At 43.0% G+C, this 21190-nt stretch overlaps 1 protein-coding gene across 1 annotated transcript in view; it reads right to left on the reverse strand.

The window, feature by feature from the left end:
- LOC106806461 (endoribonuclease Dicer-like) overlaps positions 1-21190 on the reverse strand; it is a 39520-nt gene that overhangs the window by 15374 nt on the left and 2956 nt on the right. The window contains 13 exon segments of the mRNA XM_014808400.1: positions 302-446; positions 611-708; positions 1233-1434; positions 1689-1816; positions 1997-2090; positions 2312-2451; positions 2796-2937; positions 3347-3426; positions 3793-3892; positions 4360-4481; positions 5312-5442; positions 5588-5750; positions 6349-6405. Coding sequence (XP_014663886.1) covers positions 302-446; positions 611-708; positions 1233-1434; positions 1689-1816; positions 1997-2090; positions 2312-2451; positions 2796-2937; positions 3347-3426; positions 3793-3892; positions 4360-4481; positions 5312-5442; positions 5588-5750; positions 6349-6405 — 1602 coding nt within the window.

Here is a 21190-nt window from a genome sequence, read left to right on the forward strand (position 1 = left end):
CTCTCTCTCTCTCTCTCTCTCTCTCTCTCTCTCTCTCTCTCTCTCTCTCTCTCTCTCTATAAATATATATATATAAAGAGAGAGACAGAAAGAGAGAGATAGAGAAAGATGAGTTCCAATGAAGAGTTGTCATTTAAAACAAGTAGGTAAACCCGTTATCTCTTCAAACATATGCAATTATGAATGCAAGTAAATACTACTAAACATTTGCATGTATTAATGACTAATTATTAACCCAAGTTAGCGTAACATAGGGTATTACAGTACTTTCAACCTAAGAATGCTGATATAAAATGCATACTTCCTCAGTAGCATGGTAGTTTTTCAGGTCGTTCCGGAAATCGTCCATGTCACCCTCTGGAATCAGCATTACAAACCTGGCTCCAGACTTCCGCGCTCGACCCTTCGACTGAACGTACGAGCGATACTCTTTAGGCAGATCAAACCTGTGAGAAAAACAACTTGCCTGATGACGGTGCTTGCGTGTGCCTTCATGAGTACCTTTCTGGAATATCTTCAATCTGCAAGACGCTTAACTCATAGAATACACTACGATCGACATAGCCATTATACGGATCCTGTCAGGTATGGCGAGTCTGCGAAGGCTTACCTAACGACGAGATTGCAGTGTGGGACGTCCACTCCTTCCTCAATAACGCTTGTAGCAATCAGTAAGTTTGACTCGTGGTTACGGAACTTCTTCAGCACCTGCAGATGGAAGGAATGTGATGGTAGCCTATGAAATGAAATTGCAGTTGGCTATGCATGACACAGCAAAGTCCATACTAAACCACATGCTAGCTGGCTCTCTTCGCCTATGTCTGCCAGTTAAGTATGCGCTGAAAACCTGCCCATAACGCACGCTCACCTAGTCTCTTTGCCTATGTCTGCCAGTGAAGTATGCACTGAAAACCTGCACATAACACATGCTCACCTAGTCTCTTTGCCTATGTCTGCCCTGAAAACCTGCACATAACGCATGCTAACCTAGTCTCTTTGCCTATGTCTGCCCTGAAAACCTGCACATAACACACGCTAACCTAGTCTCGCTGCCTATGTCTGCCCTGAAAACCTGCACATAACACACGCTAACCTAGTCTCGCTGCCTATGACTGACGTAGACATGATAGCAGGACCTGGCAGATCACAGCAGCATATAACCACTGCTCTGCTTCGTCACATTATCGTATCTTTGCTTGACACGCGGAAGCTCACACTAAATGCATGCTCACCTCCTCCTGCTGCCGGAATCTCATCACGGACTCCTTGGAGGCGCTCTGCGTACCGTGCCCCACCACAAATTCAGCCTTGATAAAGCCGAGGTTGGCATCTCGGTTGCTCAGCTCCCGTAGGAACGAGCAGACTGCGTTCGCAGTGGATCGGTGCTCTACGAACACAATGCCACACAGGCTGTCATCGTTCTCTCTGTCCCTCCTGCAAAAATACCCGTTTGTGTATGAGCTGTGTCAGACATGATGTTTATATGGCTGTGTGCGTATCCACATTACAATAAAATAACACATGCACGCATGCACGTACACACTCATGGACACACATGTATATAATATATATCACATAATATATACATTAACGTGTAATATGCTGTGTGCCAATCATATAAAATAAAATTCATAGGGCAACCCGCAATTGATTTCATATCCCTGTCTCTCTTGATTCGGGTTTCATACCTGCTAGGTTTTTCCTCACTAGGTGGTGCTACTTCTTCTTCACTTGGCTTGTATTCAGCGAATATCTCGACAAGACGCCTGAGCTTGGGAGATGCAAACTTCAAGAGGGAGACGCCATCGACTAGCTCCTGTAACCATTCGTAACCAATACATATGGGAATAATATATATATAACACCAACCTGTTCTACGTATTTCCGTAATACTCATTAAATAAAGACATTAAATATTTGGCCATAATATGAACACATTAGCAATAATACAACAATGAACTATGCCGAAATGATATCAGAAGTAAGTGGACATTACCTTCAAGTAAGAGTCGTGGCACAGTTTTCTAACTGTCCTCAGAACTGTCTGTGTGTACTGCATGAACATTCGGTTAATCTCTATGTATCCAAACCTGCCAACAGATGAATCTCATCTCCATACTTCAGGATTTGATTACGATACCAAGACATCTCTCATACACGTCGAAATGGATATCTTGCAAAGAGGACTGCCCAACCTCTACTAACTCAAAATTACTACTAACCAACTAATTTCAATGCAACGGTGCTATGAATTAGCTACTAGAATACCAATTAATCACCAAGACAAAAACTACCAACTGCAGTAGCATACCTCTTCAGAAGTTTTTCGAGGTCACGTATGTACCAAAGTGCCACCTTGTCGCAACACCATGGTCCCAGGTGAGTGAGAATATACTGTGTCTCTCGTAGCACTGTTTTAGGGATGACCAGTGGCTCTTGGACTTTCTCATCCTATGAAATTAACATCCACTGTTAATTACGGCCAACTTCAACATAGATTATGGGGAAAACATACCAACCACTGGTCTACAACCATGTGGTCTGATAGGAAATGAACATCTGAACGTCACAAACATTTTTAGAGGAGTAGAGGCCAGAGGCTCATATTAGTAAAACGAGAGAATGGGGGAAGTTGAAAGATGAATGAATAAAGCGAAAAAAGAATGATTGGAGGTCACATAGAGGACATATAGGACATATAGGAAATATAGGACATATAGGACATATAGGTCACATGATATATATATATGAGTGGAGGTCACATATAGGACAGGAGTCGGGATGCAATGATGTACCTCTGGTTTCTCTTCAAGTTTCAGTTTCGCATCCTCCAAGAACTGGATATTACGGGCGAGTAAACTCAATATCTCCATTCGTGCCGGTTCTTTTCCAGACAGTGGATAATATATAACGTACTCGTGAGGTCGAGCTCCATACCTGTCCGTACATGAAATCAACACTATATAGATTATTTGACTATGAGCTCCTGATAATTTTGACTTACCACCAACCAACAAGAATTAGTAGTCCTGTATCGCATATTCTGATTTAGGTGAGTTTAATCACTTGCAAAATATACGCGCAATTAGTCTTATTTGTGAGCTGGCTTGATAACCCTAATTACAGGTGAAAAATATGCTTAGATGGGTAATATGGTGCAGCTATCACTTCCGGTAGCACACACGTTAGGTAGAACGACGCTATTACTAGATGGTACTCGTGTGGCAGAAAACATTTTTAACACGTGGTTACGAATATATGCAATAATATTTGCATGCAGCATTTATGCAAAAACGATATCAAGCGACGATTAAGCAGCATGATGTTATAGCTGGTTGCTACACACCTACTAATGTCTAATAGGTCACTAGAGGTCTCAGCTGTACAACCTAGAGCACTCTCAAGCTGGTGGATAGAAGCTGACACCTATAATCAAAAGGAAGAACTGCCATAGACATCTCATGAAATTATACAAAAAAATTATACAATTAATTTTAAAAGTAAATCCATGTAACAACCACTGCAATTAGGTTTTACTCTGTCATCAAGATGTGTCGACATTTTGATATTAAGAACAACCTCGTGATTAATTACAAGGTACAATGAGTTGCTAAATTTGATCAGTAAATGTTTTGTAAATGCTCCTTACCTTACACATTTAGAAATGAAAAACAGACTGCACTACGGCATTTGGTGTCACAAGTTTAGTGAAGCAGTTTAATACATGGACCCATGAGCTACAGTAGTAGATTATACATGCAACATCAGCATGATTATTAACTGCTTCTATACCTTGGATGGATGGCACTTGGTACTGACGACGGAGGCTGTCAGGCCCAACACTCGAGGGCGCTGATCGAACGCACACATGTCAAACATCTTCATTATCTGTCTGTGTAGCATAAATAACTCATTAACTCACGTGTGGAAAACAGTTGGTTAGCACACAGAACATTCCAGTCATGTAGAAAGCAAAGGAAATTCACAAATGAGACAAACTATAATACAACAAAACTGATCAGCTGCTCATTAATATTATTGACGATTAAAAAGAAAATGGAAAAATTATGGCATAGCACAGTTAAAAATGCAAACTGCTTTAGTTGCTCAACTCTTTACTTGAGCAATAGTATTTCCTAGCCAAACGACACACCATTAAATTAAAAACACATCCCCCAAAACACATGTAGAAGTTGAAAATAAACGTAGCTAATAACCTAGAGGTTTCTCCCGGAAATAACTCACGATAAGTTATGGCTTATCTTGTCGGCTGGCACGTGTTATTCTGTGGGCCGAGAAATTCGTACACAAATTTTATATGGTTTGGACAAATATTTTAGCAAATAACTTTATACCAACTTGTAGGGATGGTTGTTCTTGGCATGATGACACTCATCAAAGACAATGAGATTGACACGTGACAGCTTGAGGAAGCCATGCAGCAGAATGTCCAAGAATATCTGTGCGGTCATCACCAACACCTGCGCAGGGAAGCAGCGCAGGTGATTAATCCACTCATGAGCTTAACGATGTCAATCCTTTATTGTATTCCATCACTGATTAATCAATGTATTGTCAAAGTATCTTTTTGACAGATCAATCTAGCTCGACTATAAAAATATCACAATACTCGATAACAATGGTAATGATAACAGCTAATAATAATAGTATGGCCGCTATTATAAAGCAGATCAGACAAGCGGCCTGGATTTCTCTATCTTCGGCACGTTTATGAGAACAATATTAACATGGTGGCTACATTATTACAATGAAACAAGAGGCCTGACATTAACCTAGCGATGGTAACACAGAGACATGTAGTACAGTGGCAACAAAAATTTTTAATTTTTATTAAAGATTAGAGCAAATGCTACATACACAGCCTTGCATTGAAATTTTAAACGGCTGCTTATTTGAAATGTGATCGAAACCAAAAACTTACATGACAAATGACAGGCTATAATACTATCTTCTATGTGTATTTTCAAAAAACACAAATCTCGTGTGTTTACAATTACCAAACACTAAGTAAAAATTGGAACTGCACTGCTCTAGCAACATTAAACAAATTAAAATAAAACCAATATCAACCAAATTTACCTGATCAGTGCTACAATTGAATCATGCAAACCATGAGAAAGAGAAAAGGGTAAATTCGTAAATATAGATACGGAAAACGTTTATTGGAGATGTAGCGTGTAGCAGACAAAAATAGAAATCGAAGTTGAATCAAGTCGAATAGAAATACTATATCTCTCCAAATGAGAGGCAGGTAATAAAAATCTACAAATGCTTCTGAAAGATACCCTACCGGATACTTCTTGAACTGCTCAGTCCACTGCTCATCCTTCCAGAGATCCACACCCATGGCACCAATGAACTGCCCCACCTTCAAGCCAGTGTGCCTCTCCACAACCCCTCCCTGCTGCTGCACCAGAGGCACTGTATGTTCAGAAACAAATTACCACATACATATAACGTAGTCCCTGCTCAATCACAACAGTTAATCAAAGTTTGATACTGTTTGTTCACACGCTATTGAAAAGGCACAGTGAAGAGCGTTTACTGTACTTGTAAAAATGCGTACCAGTCGGAACGAGAAAGAACGTTCTCTTCGCTCCATCTTCCCAAGGGTGTCGGATGTCATGAGCAAGTTCCTTGATGAGCATCACAGCGATGAACGTCTTTCCTGTTCCCGTGTCGAGACATACTATCGTGTTCTTCTGCTTGGCCGTATCTAGCAGCTCCACCTAGTGTTCAGCAGTTTCAACAGAAACGTAAAAGCATTGATGCTAATGCTAATCCTGCTGCAAAACTCTTGTACGTGGTAGGCTTAGGATAATGTTAGAAATTGGAGTTAGGTTAGGGTTAGGATTAGTGCCGTGGTTAGGGTAGGGTTAGTATCATGTTAGGGTAATGACTGGGTTAGGTTACTGTTATGAATAGGGTAGGGTCATAGCTAACTTAGGGTTAGTGTTTATATTAGGATCAAGATTAGGAACAGTGCCAGGTTGGGGTTGCCGCTTAGAGTGAGAGTGATGGTGACAGTTAGGGTGAAGGTGAAGGTGAGGGTGAGGGTGATTTACAACTATGGTTTAAGTACAGCACATGTTTGTGTTCAAGTTATGTACTGCCACAGCACTTACTCTCATACTTTACCAATTACCAAAATTTAGCATGAGCATACCTATAGTATACCCAGATAGCATGCGGGCATTAGATCAATATTGGGCGGCCAACTGTAGGCCGTTAGGTACATATAGTATAGAAATGTTCTTGATGTTACTCATCAACATTTACCAGTGAAACTTCACATAATCATAATGACAGTTACACAGTCTTACGCACCTGAAAGTTACGAGGAGTGAAGATGTCCGTGTGAATAGTTATTTGTCCTGGAAACATCTGAAAAATATACAATGTGAAAAAATTATGACACAACGGTTACATAAATCACAATGTAACGGTGATTTATTCAAATTGTACTAATAGCTATAAAATAAGATTAACGGGATAACAGAAAACTGTTCAAAAATATTAAAATATACCACATATATCAATAAAATAGAATAAAAATAGAATAATAAATAACGTTTTAAATAAACTACACAAGTTGCATGATTTATTCCCAAGCATTGATCACATAACTGTAATGAAACCTAGTACAGCTACAAAACTGGGGGTTTCAGCACAAATTACCAATTAAGCATGGGTAACAGACCGTATGTGAATACCTGCCACCAAGACCAAAACCAAAGCAACAACACCCAACAGTTATATAAATTGTATGCACCTCAATTCAACAAGCACCATCTCCCCTCCACACAGCCGACGCTGTTCAAACTCAGACACGCACGCACACAGACACGCATGCACGCACACAGACACGCATGCACGCACACAGACACGCATGCACGCACGCACGCACGCCGCCCGCACAATTCTACATACTGCAGGCAAGCAAGTAATAACGTGAACACGCGACTCGTAGATACTACCAGGAGCTAATAGTAATAATGACAAATAGTTTGTCATTATTATTAGCTCCTGATACTACGGCATGACGAGTGATAGTTCGATTACCCGACGTCGGCCGCCTCCGCTCATCGTTGCCATTAGCAATCAACAAAACACGGCGACGGCGCTGCACATGGCCGGGGCAACGGACGCACGAACACCGTCGTCGCCGGCGACGGCGCGTATGTCAATCAAACGCTGACACCGTCTGAGCACTGGCTCACACACGTGTTGATCTCACGCAGTCAGTGAACAGTCATCGACGTTACGGCTCGAACTCGCTCGACTAGCACACACGCAGTCGTTTACAGTTGTAGATCCACGTCGATATTGCGGCGTGCATACACACATATAACATACACACACCGTGTGTGATTGCATACATTGTACGTCCGCGACAAGCATGCGAAGTACAGGTGTCCGTGCGCCCGTAACTCACGCGCGCGTAAACAATATATACAAGCCTCCCTGCGCCCACAGCTTATCAGCCTCTGTCGAATCTAGCCGTCATGCCTAGCACACGGAGCGGGGAAGTCAGTCAGTCTGGTCTCTATCTCCCTAGTACGCGAGAATGCCAAGCTCCTCTCCCTCTCTCCCTCCAACAACAAACACAGACAGACTCGCTAGCATGGCTCAGCCAAAACAGAACCAGCACAAAGGCCTCTCGCGGTCGAGACAGTGTTAGTATCCCACGCACGTACAGACACCAGATGGACCCAGGCAGGGCGATGGGGTGTGGTTGAGGGGTAAGGGAGGAGCACCAGCAGGTCGACGTAAATTTTTCCACAAGGCTGCATGCACATAAATGCCACTATTATCGGCACTTTCTATGAACAGTCCGAGAAGAAACGATATTGTTATCGAATGCAGCCGTGCATTACATCACAAGTTCATCACCACTTTAGACCTTCAACAAGTCCTTGTGCAATTAATAATATATATATATATATATGATAAATATATATATATATATATATATATACCAGTCCAACTCTTTTTTGCTATCATTTTATGACACAGGCGCGCCGGGCAGTGAGGTCACACAGACTAGGTTAACCAAGTAACGGACCCAGACAAACATAAATGCTGGGATTAAAAAAAAGCGTCGCGGCGAAAGGTTGAGGGCCGGTTCCCTCGAATGACTGCCATGCGTGAGAGACTCACGAGTGATTAGGCATTGTGGAAAACTCCGGCACTAAGCTATAGACAGCAGCACGGTACTCGATCACTGCTTGTAAAAATAGTAAGAACGTCTGTGCGAATTAGTTCTTAATTGAATAGATCTTGTTGAATGATGTACCATTCACTAGTAATGTGTCGCCCAGATATAAACGCGATTTTTCTGTGCTACTTTCATTTCTACATAATATATGTGCGTAACATCAACACAGCGGAGTTGTGTCTAATGTCCCGAAGTGCAATTTTTTCTTGTTTATTGAGGGGGAGGGGGTATAGTATCGAGATGTTAACAGCTGCTGTCTAGCATCGAGGGCAAACACATGTCAAGGTAATATTACGAGATAGGAAAAACCTAAAATTATCACAATCTATCTAAACAACAGATGCATGCATGCATGCAAACTGCAATTAAGTTTACTTGCACAAATAGCTGTTAGTTTTTATATTATAAACGCTTGATGTTATAGTATGGCTTACTTAAAGGAAGAGTTTACTCTAGGTTCTAGGGTTATTTTCAGCTAATTTAGGTTATAATTACGCTACATAAAAAGTTTCATGGTTCAAATCACCATTAGAAATATTTTTTTTTTAAATGTTTTAAAACTAACGACTACATTTGATTACAACGACGTGGCGCCACTCAAAAGCGCACGATTGATAAGTCTGCGCAAAACACTTTCCGCCAAGGGCTACAGACCGAGGGTGTTTCTTATTTATTCATTTAAAAGCAAAAGAGATTGTAATATCTTATAAACGACATATTAGTTTTCAGTTATAATTATGGATAAATTTGCCCTAAAATGAATATCGTTCCGTTAATAGCATTTAGGTATAATATTAATTGCACTTTTGTGATTAGCCTCGGTCTGTAACGTGCAAAATAAATGGTCAAATACGCAACTTTTTCGGGTGGCAGCCGGTCGCGTGCGACCGGGTGTATGCGCCGTTCAAATTCGTAGGCGTTGATGTGTAATTAATTTAACAATTAAATTAGGGTATCTAGTAGCAAATACGTGTGGGGATATAGACGATTTGTTATTTTACAGTAAATACAGTGTTGTATGCAGTAAAAATCGCTAGGGCTACTCTCCTTTTAACTAAAAACAAAATTATTTAGTGCCCCAAATCTACAGAATCTCCTCGTTGCTTGCTTAAATACAATATACTGCGCGGTTTATAAGACGTCCAGTCCATTAGACGTCCACCCCACCCACCTCAACCCACCCATTTAATGAAGGCATACTACAATGTACCTGAACAAATTTGACTGCAGAATAGCCTTCCCACTACCAGGTACATGCTGTCATCTCATCTCCTCTCCTCCTCCTTCACCTTATCTCCTCTGCTCCTTCCTCCTCCTCCTCCTCCTCTCCTCCTCTTCCCGTTCCTTCTTGTTTATTATTATATTTATTTTGTGAGAAATGAGCTAGCAAGCTCTCCAACGTCAGAACACTTACATGTGTTGCGCTTAGCAGGGGAGGTATTTTTCTACGGTACTAACACTTCCTCATTATTATTACGGAATATTCTACATGAACCGCACTAGTGGCACGTGAATTAGTTCCAAGGGAAAGTCCCGGTCTGCCTAATAGTTGTCTGGCCTGTCTGCTGGTAGGACCGGCCGTTCGGTCAAGTTACGCTACAGCAGAACAGGCAACTAAATCCGAGAACGCCAATCCAATTAAAATTAATTAAAATACATAATAATTAATACTAACTGATAGCAATAGTGTAAAAAAAGTATATTGATAATAAGCAGAAAAATATGCTATAACCAAGCTACAGAATCGTGCTCAGTCATGATATAGCAGCCAATACAAGCACATACATAAGGGGAATAATGAGAGATTTATTCTGTCATTATTCACCCTCTGATATACATGCATTGGAATATTATTTATGGATAAAATAATAATTTTTTGATGTTATACTAAGACACAATTATTACGTTTTTATCACGCAATTACGATAACGTGCATTACAATAAAACCAACGTAATATAAATTCAGATGTTAAAGCCACAATTAAAAAAATATTTGTTTGCCCTCACCCGCACCCAGGCTGAAAAAGTTTGGGTAGAGTAGGTAGGCCTTTTTTTTTGAAGGAGTCTTTTTACAAATTCAGCTATGGTATCTACATGCTGGCGTGTGCTTGTATGGAGATACCTTTTATGGTTGAATGTTTGTTTTTGCAGGGGCAGCCCTATAGGACGCGAAGGATCCGTAGACGACGTCCCGTAGACGCGATGTATTTGGGCAAAGGTGTTAGGGTTAGAGTTAGGGTTAGAGCTTAGCGGTTAGCGGTTAGGGCATATATATGTTTTATAGTGCGCATCATATGATTTATAGTGCCATCGGTAGAAGTACGTGATATTCACGTAATCGAATACGGCGCATCAGTGGATGCTCCGCGATGCGATAGCCTTGGAGGGCTAGCGACCGATTCTGAGGCGTGTAGCACTGCGGTATTCGAATAAACTTCGGTCTATCGGCCTCTGCGGCGTATGGGCGGAACCTTCGTCTATAGGACATCGTAACTTGTATTTGCTTGGTACAGTAATTATATCCAATCAAGAGTCATAAATATCTCTCTATTATGAGCTCTTGATATAATGTTTAAACTACAGATTTATATGTACACTGATACAATTTTGAAAAAAAAGATCAATAAAATATTTTGTAGTCGGCTCCTTTTCGGCGGGTCGGTCAAGTGAGGGCAAACAAACAATATTTTTATTATGGCCTTACTGTATAAACTTCCAGTTTATGATACTAAATAACAGATGTGTGCCCCATATTATATAGAATGCTAAAATGCTTTTGCCATCAATGTTTTTTCTTCACTGACTTTGTACGCTAGCAGCCTGTAACAGTTAGTACTATTAAAAGATGTGGCTACCGACACTGGGCATCAATCTGACATGGATCTGATAAGATGAATTATCTAATGGTATGAACTTCAGTCCATATATAAGCGATATTAATTCTACATATTAGATTAAACTAGAATCTAAAATCAATCTAAGAAGGACTATGTTTTCATAACTAATAAACCAGAAATGCCACTAGTAAAGAAGAATTCACCCCCTCTCACACCTGCATATGAACTACTACTACTAGTAGTGTAGGCTGAGAGGCGTCTAATTGTCCCCCGGTGGTACTGCCGAACGTATCCCTGGGTACGGTCGGTATACCGGAACGTACTTCTCTGGTACTATTCTATATGCAGACCGTTACTCTCGCCTTCTCCCTAACGTATTATGGGAGTCGCTAACGCCTACTCCCTACCTAAACCCCAACTCCAACCTAACCCTAATCCCTTAACCCTAACCGATATCAAGCTAGATAGTTCCAGGCGTACGTTCCGCGTATACCGGACCGTACCCAGGGTACGTTCCGGCAGTACCCCGGGGGACATAGACCCTCTCAGCAATAGATAGCTGATAAAAATATCACGCATGTAACAAATGAACATTATTAGTTTACTGACCGTTTCTGCCTCTACATCACCCGCTGGAATTTCCTTCCCAGGTCCACTCATCACGTCTATTCTTATTTGGAAAATTTATGGTATCATGTATAGAATTCAAGTGGTTATATGACCAATTTTGTCTGCAATGAGAATATCTAGGGCTGTGTAACGGTATAGCCAGTGGGTATCACTAACACCAATCCCATTGCACAAATCAACCAGCTGTATAAATTCAGCTAGAATTCGAAACAAGAACAAACATGTCCCGATTTCAATGAATGAGTAATATTTCCTGGTACTATTGCAACTCTTGGCCGCATTCCAGGAGTTGCAAATTAAAGGCCTATTTATACGATGCGTCCTAGACGTACGTCCACGCCTTATCAGATTTACACGTACGTCCTTGACGCAACGGTGAATATGTTTACATGGTAAGTTTTGTTCGTACGTCCAGGACAAGTAGTTCACGCGCAGGCCGCCATGGGGAGAACACGTACACGACGGCTGAAGAAAATTGCCATAGCGTCTCTTCTTGTGGCAGGAATTAAGAAAAAATATGAAATTTCGCAAAGAAGGAGACGAGTTTGGGTGAGACCTTGGATCGCCAGGAAAGACAAACTTGAAAGCATATTATCATGCACTTCAAAAAGAATTGGAGGAGGAAGACCCCAGAAGCTTCCGAAATTTTGCGAGGATGGACATCGACACTTTCCAAGAACTCCTTGAAAAGGTCACACCAATAATCCAACGCTCTACAACCAATATGAGGGAACCAATTTCTGCTGCAGAACGTTTATCTGTGATCCACAGGGGATGCCATGCTGTCAACACTGTTCATCGCGAAGAGACTTAAGCACGTGACCCAATCTCACCCACCTGATTGGTCGGGTTCTTGCGTCCTGCTTACGATGTCGGAAGAAATTAGAACATGCGTCTAGTGCATCCGATATCGCAGGGGTCATAAAATCGTGTCGTACCGCTTAGTTTACACGGTGCGTTTTGGACGTATGCGTTTGACTGATGCGACAGACGTACGTCTAGGACGCATCGTGTAAATAGGCCTTTACTCGCTAGGCAGTGGGCAAATATTCATAAACCAACGTTCCATTGTAACATTGGTGGGGCAAGACAATGATTTTCATGGAAGAATTTTTTTAAATGTAATTTTGAAATGTTGTCCCGTTTATATGTGCACATTATTTGTAAAACAGCCTTTCAAAATATGTTCTTGGAAACAATTTTTATGAGCCTTTCAATAGATGGAACTGGTGATTAAAGATCTATGTTACCATATATTTACACGTCAGTTAGCACAAATTGGTTAAATCACTACAATAGAAACATTTAGGTGGTTAATTTAGAGAAAGTGGTAGCAAAACAAAATAGTAAAATAACTCTGCAATTAAGACCTGTATGATTTTGAACTTAGATATCACTTAACCCCATAAGTCGAAACTAGTAGTTGATTGCTGATCATTTCAGATTTATGGAATAAAATCTCAAGCTGATCGAACTACATTTGATCACACAGTGAAGCTGTGTGCTGTAGAGATGCTCCAGGCATTTACTGCACATGTCTAATTTGGAAATAATATTTAACAAATCACAGTAAAGCCTATATTATATATATATAATAATAAATTGGACCACTCCCTATCATAGAGCATCAGGGCTATGGTGCCAGAACTTGATAAAACACAAACAGCTAACACAGTCAGCTGAACAGATAGTGCACATTTGAGACACTCAACAAGTATAGAGCCCAGCACACAGTCAGTCTACCGAAACACTGACGCAATAAAAGCACACGTTCAACTTCATGTGTACTTGTAGAAATTCCAAGTATAGAAAGTAGTACAAGCTCCACCTGCATAAGAGATTAATGGTCAAAAATTTTGTTTGTCCCCTACGGGCCCATAAAAGCACCCTCCCCTCTACAAAATCCTGGATCCGCCCCCGAGTTTGTTGTGCATAGTACTAGTAGCGTACATGTGGTGACAATGCACATTGTAGAAGAGTAGGAGGACAGTCTAAATGAGCACAAAGCAAACATAACTAAATGCTACTTGGCAGGTTCATCACTAGGTCTGCACACAAGTAAGTCAGCATCACTTACCAGTTTCTTAACTTGTTCTCTTCTGCTCAATGTTTAATGCTAAGACATACCAGTACATTTACAGATGGTTACACAAGTGACAAGTGTATCTACTAGCATCTAATGCTGTTCTTAGGAGCTCATAGCAGGGATCAAGGAATACATGGAATTTATGTGGAATTATTACGTGATATAAGTAAGGCACATACATAAACATTAAAACTTTGGTAGTAAATATAAGTGGTGTTTATTTACTATAATTTTATTATTATTGAAATAGCCCAAGTGCCTGTGCAGCTGGCTGCCTATGCAACACCAACAGGCTTGGATTTTATAGCCGTCTAGCTACTATGATTTAGCTACGCAATCTTGGAAGCATAGAGTTCACAGAGTTGAAATCCGAAACTGCCCATTACTAGCACGAGTAATTATAAGTTGACTGGCACGTAACGTTAAATGTGTTGCAACTATATATATTACTATTACTAGTATTAGTGTTTAATGCTAAATGAGTATACACTCAATAATTATTACACCAAGAGCATATTAACTTATGTACATAAGTAAGTACATACTTAATACGCTTTTGATTGACACAGTACACATACACCGTCAGTGTACCGGATTACGACCGACTTTGGCCCAAGCACAAACTAAAGTAAAAACTTTAGAGTACGATAGCACTCGGCACCAGCAGAATTGCAGGTCTCTGCGAAGCAGGGAAAAAATAAAAATTTATTTTTCGGGGGCTACTTTTCAAGCTCGCGTGCATGAAAATAGCACTCTAAAATTTTGTTTGCATTGAACTCTATCCAAATTTCCGGGGGCTCTTTTTGGCATTTCGGGGGCTCTTTTTGGCATTTCGGGGGCTAAATCGCCCCGAGCCCCCGTGTATTTTTTTCACTGCTGCGAAGCAACATAGGCCAGGCACAGGCACTTGTTGGAGCGTTTCAATCAAATATAATGCTAAATAAACACGAAATGAATATATATACGTGTAAACGTGAGGCGAGGTGCATGCGGTGTACTTGTGTGTTGCAGAGGAGCATTTGAACGGCATTTATAGGAAATTGTCGGCAATAATACTAATACTGATAGTAATAATAGTACTAATATTCAAAAGAGAGTAGAGAAACATTAATAACATAAGACTTTGGTAGTAAATACATTTCGTGTTTATTTAGCATCATATTTTATTGAAATGCTCCAAGTGCCTGTGAGGCCAGGGCTAGTACTACTAGTAGTAGTAGTAGTAGTAGTAGTAGTAGTAGTAGTAGTACTGGTAGTATAGCCTATAGTATACTAGTAGTAGCACAGGCACTTGAAGCGTTTCAATAAAATATAATGCTAAATAAATACGAAATCTATTTACTACAAAATTCTTAATGTTTCTATACTCTCTTTCACCTAGTATTGATTGCCGACAGTTTCCTGAATTCGTTCCAAATCCTATTACAACATACGCGCGGCGCAGCCATTGCTCTTGCGCCTGCAACTCGTGAAACTTACACTTATAATATATAGACAGGTAGGAAAGCGGGATCTCCTAAATTCGCTCGACGCTCAGTTGATTTCACCCTTTAAGCACAGAGAATACACATCCAGACAGCGTTCCATGCTTGTGTTTGCCATTTCAAGAACATGTTCACGGTTGTTTAAAAAACATGTACTTGTCTCTGTTCGTAACGCCGAGCCTGTGTCACCGAAATACATAAAGACTGACGACAATTCTCGCGTTCGCTAACTCTTGCCCAGTAGTAAATGGGTGCGAGACTAGACACCCGGTGGCTCTTCGTGAACTCATTCTTGCGGCCGCAATGCACTGAAGCGTTTTGCAAACGCTCGACAAGGCGAAGCTGCGTAGGGCGTTGGAAAGCAGGTGGCGCGCGCCTATAGTCGCATAGATCTGGTTACTCTGCCCACTCTCGGCTTGAAGCTTAGTTACTGCGATGGGTATATCGAGGTGAGCGCGAGTACGCATCTATATATCCATGTACTGCCAGGCCACTTAAATATTACTGGGCAAGCGTTGCGAACGCGAAAGATTTCGTCAGTCTTTGGTTGATTTCCATGCACAAGCAGCTCGGTGTTACGAACAGAGACCGTATGTTTTTATATAACAAGGTAAGCACTGTTCTTGAAATAGGAAACAAAGATGGAAGCTGTCTGGATGTGCTATTACAGTAGCTGGAAGGCGGTGAAAATCAAGCGAGGACGTAAGCAATTAGGGATCGCGGAATCTCAAATTGGAGAGGAGGGGAGATTGGCGGGGCGGTCATGGGGCGCTGAAGCTAGTGGTGTCTATAGCATATAAGAGATAGGGAGTAGACAGCGGATAGGGCAGAGCGAGCAGGGAGATGCGAGCCACGTAGAAGCGAATGGACGCCCGAGCGAGGCGTATGTTTGTACATAGGATTGTGGACGGGAATTTGACAGAAAAACTGTCGGCAGATAATACTGAAAGGTCTGAAGGAGAGTATATGAAAAATTAGAATTCTGGTATATGTAAATAGGATTTCGTATGTTGTTAGCATATACTTTTATTGAAAGGACGCTTTTCAAGTGCCTGTGAGGAGTAGTAGCGAGATAGTCACCTAGGCGCACAGTAGCCCTAGGTACTACAGTTGGAAGTAGCATAGAGATGTTGGTATGATGCATACTGATAGGTGATGAGGGCGCATGGACCACTGGACTACATAGTACTACTACTGGACGTGGAGAACTAGTAGTAGTTTAGTAGGAGCAGTAGTTAGTGAAACGACTCGGATGGCGACGCCGAAATAGAGTAAGGCAAGTGTCGACCGGACAGCAAGGGACGTGGGAGACAGTCGCGGTGGGGCAGGCGAGCTGCGGGGGTCCGAGCGGGGAGGAGCGGGGGGGGCGGTCAGGGGCGGCGTAGAAAACAGGAGGATTGCAGAGGAGTATTGGCTTGGCGGGATTCGCAGCAGGTGTAGGCGGAGGGAGACGAGGGGGGATGGCGGGCAGGGCGCCTGGGGATCTCTGCTGCGACTGGTTAGAGCGTCGTTAAGACGGTTTATATGTTAAGCGACGTCACACTGCGCAACAAACGGGTCCGTACGAGAAGAGGAACTTCAATTGTGGCATGCAGTCGAACAGACTAACAGGCTACTGTCAGTAACTGAAGTACTGTAGCAGAGTACTGTAACTAGTACAATACTAATATAGATATAATACAAACTCCAAAGTAAGTAGTGGAGATAGATTAATGAATGATACATGACCTTTGTGCTTAATATGGTTGTCAAACAGTACATGTTTCACACCTCAGGTCCAGCGCATCTGATGCTCCTTACATACAAATCAAAAAATACATTTCATTTGATGAATACCATGCTTTCACTTCGCATCACTCTTCAAAACTTTCTCGCTGCTGCTGCATGGTGCTGCCTCATCTATGGCGGTTAACAAGAGGCATTGCATACCGGCTCCTACTAAACAGCGAAAATGTTGCTCTAACAGCGAAAGATTGTGCAGGAAAGTGCCGCAATGTGATCAAAATGTGTAAAAATGTGCTACGCCTAAAAGCAGCAAAATGTGCTACTAAACAGCGAAATGGGCCTACTAAATCAGGCGCAAATGGCTACTAAACAGGGAATGTGCTACTTGAACAGCGGAATGTGCGCGGAAATGGGTAAGAACAATGTGGCGCAATGTGCATCAATAACTTGCCGCAATGTATGGCACAATGTTAGTAAAAAATGTTATCTAAGCAACGCGAATGTGCTGGTAAACAGCGAATGTGTAAGAGGGATGTGGCGCGCATGTGCATCAATAACCTTGCGCAATGTATATCACAGAATGTGTAAAAACTGTTATACTAGAACAGCGGAATGTGTAAGAATGTGTGAGTGTGCACGTATACGTGCGTGCGTGCGTGCGTGCCGTGCGTGCGTGCGTGCGTACAACGTCGTGCGTGCGTGGCGTGTGGCAAGTACACGTGCATGCGTGATGCAGAGTACACGTCGTGCGGTGCGTGCGGTGTGTGTGCAGGTACACGTGAGTGCGTGCGTGCGAGCGTGCGTATGCATCATATACGTTGGCGTGCAGTGCGTGTGCTACGTACACGTCGTGGCGTGCGTGGCATGTGCACGTGTGCGTGCGTGTGTGGTGCACGTACACGTGCGTGTGTGCGTTGTGTACGTCACACGTGGGCGTGCGTGCGTGTGTGCGTAGGCGTGTCAGCGTACACGTGCGTGCGTGCGTGCGTGCGTGGCAATGTGGCACGTACACGTGGCGTGCGTGTGTGACGTCAGGGCGCGCGTGCGTGCGTGTGCGCGTACAGTGCGTGCGTGCGTGGCGTGCACATGCAGCGTGCGTGCGTGTGTAGTGCACGTACACGATACGTGGCGTGTGCACGTACACGGGCGTGCGTGCGCAAAGTAAGTCACACAGCACGAGGACACACGGCCACCTTAAGCGTGTGTACGTACACGGCGCGTTTCGTGCGTGTGCAGACGTACACGTGCGTGCCGTGCGTGTGTACGGTACACGGGCGTGCGTGCGTGCGTGCGTGTGTGTGGCACGTACACGTGGCATGCGTGTTGCACGTACAAGTGCGTGCCGTGGTGCCCGTCAGCAGCGTGCGTGCGCTGTGCGAGCGGTACACGGGCTTAAACTAAGACTCTGTATAACGAGAAACAATGTTTAAGCTATGACAAAGAAGCGTCAAAGGCGCCCTGTCTGTGTAGTATGGTAAGTTATTTATTTATTTTTAGTTGAGTAGCAATTTATGTTTTTCTCAAACATAAATAAATGCATGCTGCGGTAGTGCTGGTAACACGCTGCGGAAATTTTCGATGGTTTACAGGCAGCCTCGTCAGCTCGTGTAGAGTAGAGAGAGAGAGTCGTGGTAGAGTGTGTGTTTCGTGTGGTGGTGTACGCAAAAGGTTTACGTAAATTTTAGCTTGATGAATCGGCACCTAAAACGGCCTGCGCTGCGTACGCGAAATCGTACGAAAATTTACTAAATAGCGGTGTTGGTGAAGTCGCAACTAAGCAACGTCGATTGCGTACACAAGAGCCGGTGCGTTCACCGGAGGATCCTATATAAGCAGCCGAGACGCGTCTTCGGACGGCCACGAACGAACGCAGCGAACGGACGAACGGACGCACGAACAAAACTCGCGAACATCGCAAACCATGATGTGGTGTTTTTTAGCCGAGCCTGTTTTTCTGAACATATATTAGCAAATAATGTGTGTAACGTACGGGGCGTTGTCACATGATCGAAAAAAAAACTGCCATGATATACATAACACAATTTCATGATAAAAGTCAGATGATTCTGCCATTATCGACACCGCCACTGCTTTGGGCGTTAAGTAGGCACATTTGCTGTTTAGATAATATTTTTACACAATTGCTTGATACATTGGCGCAGCGTTTATTGCGAGCACGATTGGCGCCAGCCATTCTTTACTTAGTGTGATCGCGCGCACATATCGCTGTTTTACAGCTACCCACATTTCGCTTTTGTTTAGAGCAACATTCGGCTGTTTAGATTAAAAAATACAAAAATATTTTTTTACACATTTTGATACATTGCGGCAGTTATTCCGATGCAGCATTGCCGCACCACCAGTTCCTTACCCATCTCGCCGCGCACAGACTTGCCCCCCACCGCTGTTTAAGTAGCACATATATCGCTGTGTTAGTAGCACATTCCGCTGTTTGTATAGCGCACATTTTTTACAAACTTTTTTACACACACGGACGCAGGACGCACGCACGCGCGCACCGGCACGCCCGTGTCCACGTGCAGCCAACGCACGCACCACCTCAGTACGCAGTTGTACGCTGCATCACCCAACGCACGCACAGCACGTCTACGTGCATGACGCCATCTGCACGTCTACGAGTGCACACGCACGGCCGACGCATGTGTACGTCACGACGCTACGCACAGCAGCGCAGCGCACGCACGCACGTCTACGTACACGCACGCCGCAACGCAATACGAAACGCATGTGTACGTGCATATGCGAAGGTACGGCACGCGCGGGCACGTTGTACAACTGATGCGCAAACGCACGCACGCACGGCACGTGTACTTCCTCTGCCACACGCAGCTACGCACGAACGTGTTACGCACGCCGATAGTCGACACGCTCCCCCGAGTGCGGTGGAAGGCTGGGGGAGGGCGGTCCACCTGCACGGTAATACCCGTGCGCACCCGCTACGACAGTTTTCTTTAGCAGCGATTCCGCGCTACATTCCGGCTGTTTAGTATAGACATTTTTTTAACATTTTGATACATTGCGAGCCCAAGTTACATTCGATAGCGCCTTCGCGCCAGCATTCTTGACTATTCCGGCCGCACCTTCCGCTTGGTTTAAGTACCCACATTTACGCGTTTAGTAGCAACATTCCGGCTGGTTTAGTAATATTTTCTTACACATTTTGATACAATGCGCAGTTATTGATGCAGCATTGCGCCACACTTCTTAGCCCATTCCCGCATCATTCCGAGCTGTTAGTAGCACATTCGGCTGATTTAGTAGCACATTCGCTGTTTGTAGCGACAATTCGACTGTTTGAGTACAGATTCCTGCACATTGCCTGCACATTTCGCGGCACATTCTTGCACATTCCGCGCACTTCGCTGCAGCATTCTTGCCTCATTTCGCGCACATTCCATGCACATTTGACTGTTTAGTAGGAGCCTTGGCCGATAGCAACGAATGCATGTTCGCGAATGCCAGGATGGTGCAAGTTAGATAAGGAAATGGATATCTTGTGTTGTGGCCGATCTGTGGGGCAATAAACTATAAAATATGTAGAGCAGTTTGTAGAAATGGGCAAAAAGAGAGAAAACAGGCTAAGAGGGAAAGAAGGAGAGGCGCGTAAGTACTTGGAAGTCTGGCGGAAATTCAGTAAGTAGCGTATCGTGATTTACTCGTGTACACTGTAAGCACAGTACTGTCACCCGTAGCGTAGGCCTATAATTATAAATATAATATACTATAGAGTAATCTATATAGGTAGTATAGGGCCTAAATTTTCATATTTTTAAGACATTAAGGGCACTTTTTTTTCTACCCAACTTTAAAGAAAAATCCAAGTGTGCGCGACTTCTACACGGGGATAAAGAAATCTTGTTAATGTAATCAATGTTTGTTACCAACTTCAAAGTAAAATATGGGTTTGCGACTTATACACGAATGCGGCTTAATGCACGAGTAAATATGGTAAGACCTCAACCTGTTTATACTCTACCCTCAACTGAAGGCTGAGCAGGGTTTATGTCCCCAGGGTACTGCCGGACCATAGGCGCTGGTAACGGTCCGGTATACCCCGGAACGTACCTGGTAAGCTATATAAATATGCTCGGTCGTACCGCTCGCCTACATCGCACTAAACGGCCGGAGTCTAAGAGAGTCCGCCTAGCTCACTCATAACCCTAACCTA

Source organism: Priapulus caudatus, unplaced genomic scaffold (genome assembly GCF_000485595.1).
Source record: "Priapulus caudatus unplaced genomic scaffold, Priapulus_caudatus-5.0.1 Scaffold162, whole genome shotgun sequence".
NCBI classification, from domain to species: domain Eukaryota; kingdom Metazoa; phylum Priapulida; class Priapulimorpha; order Priapulimorphida; family Priapulidae; genus Priapulus; species Priapulus caudatus.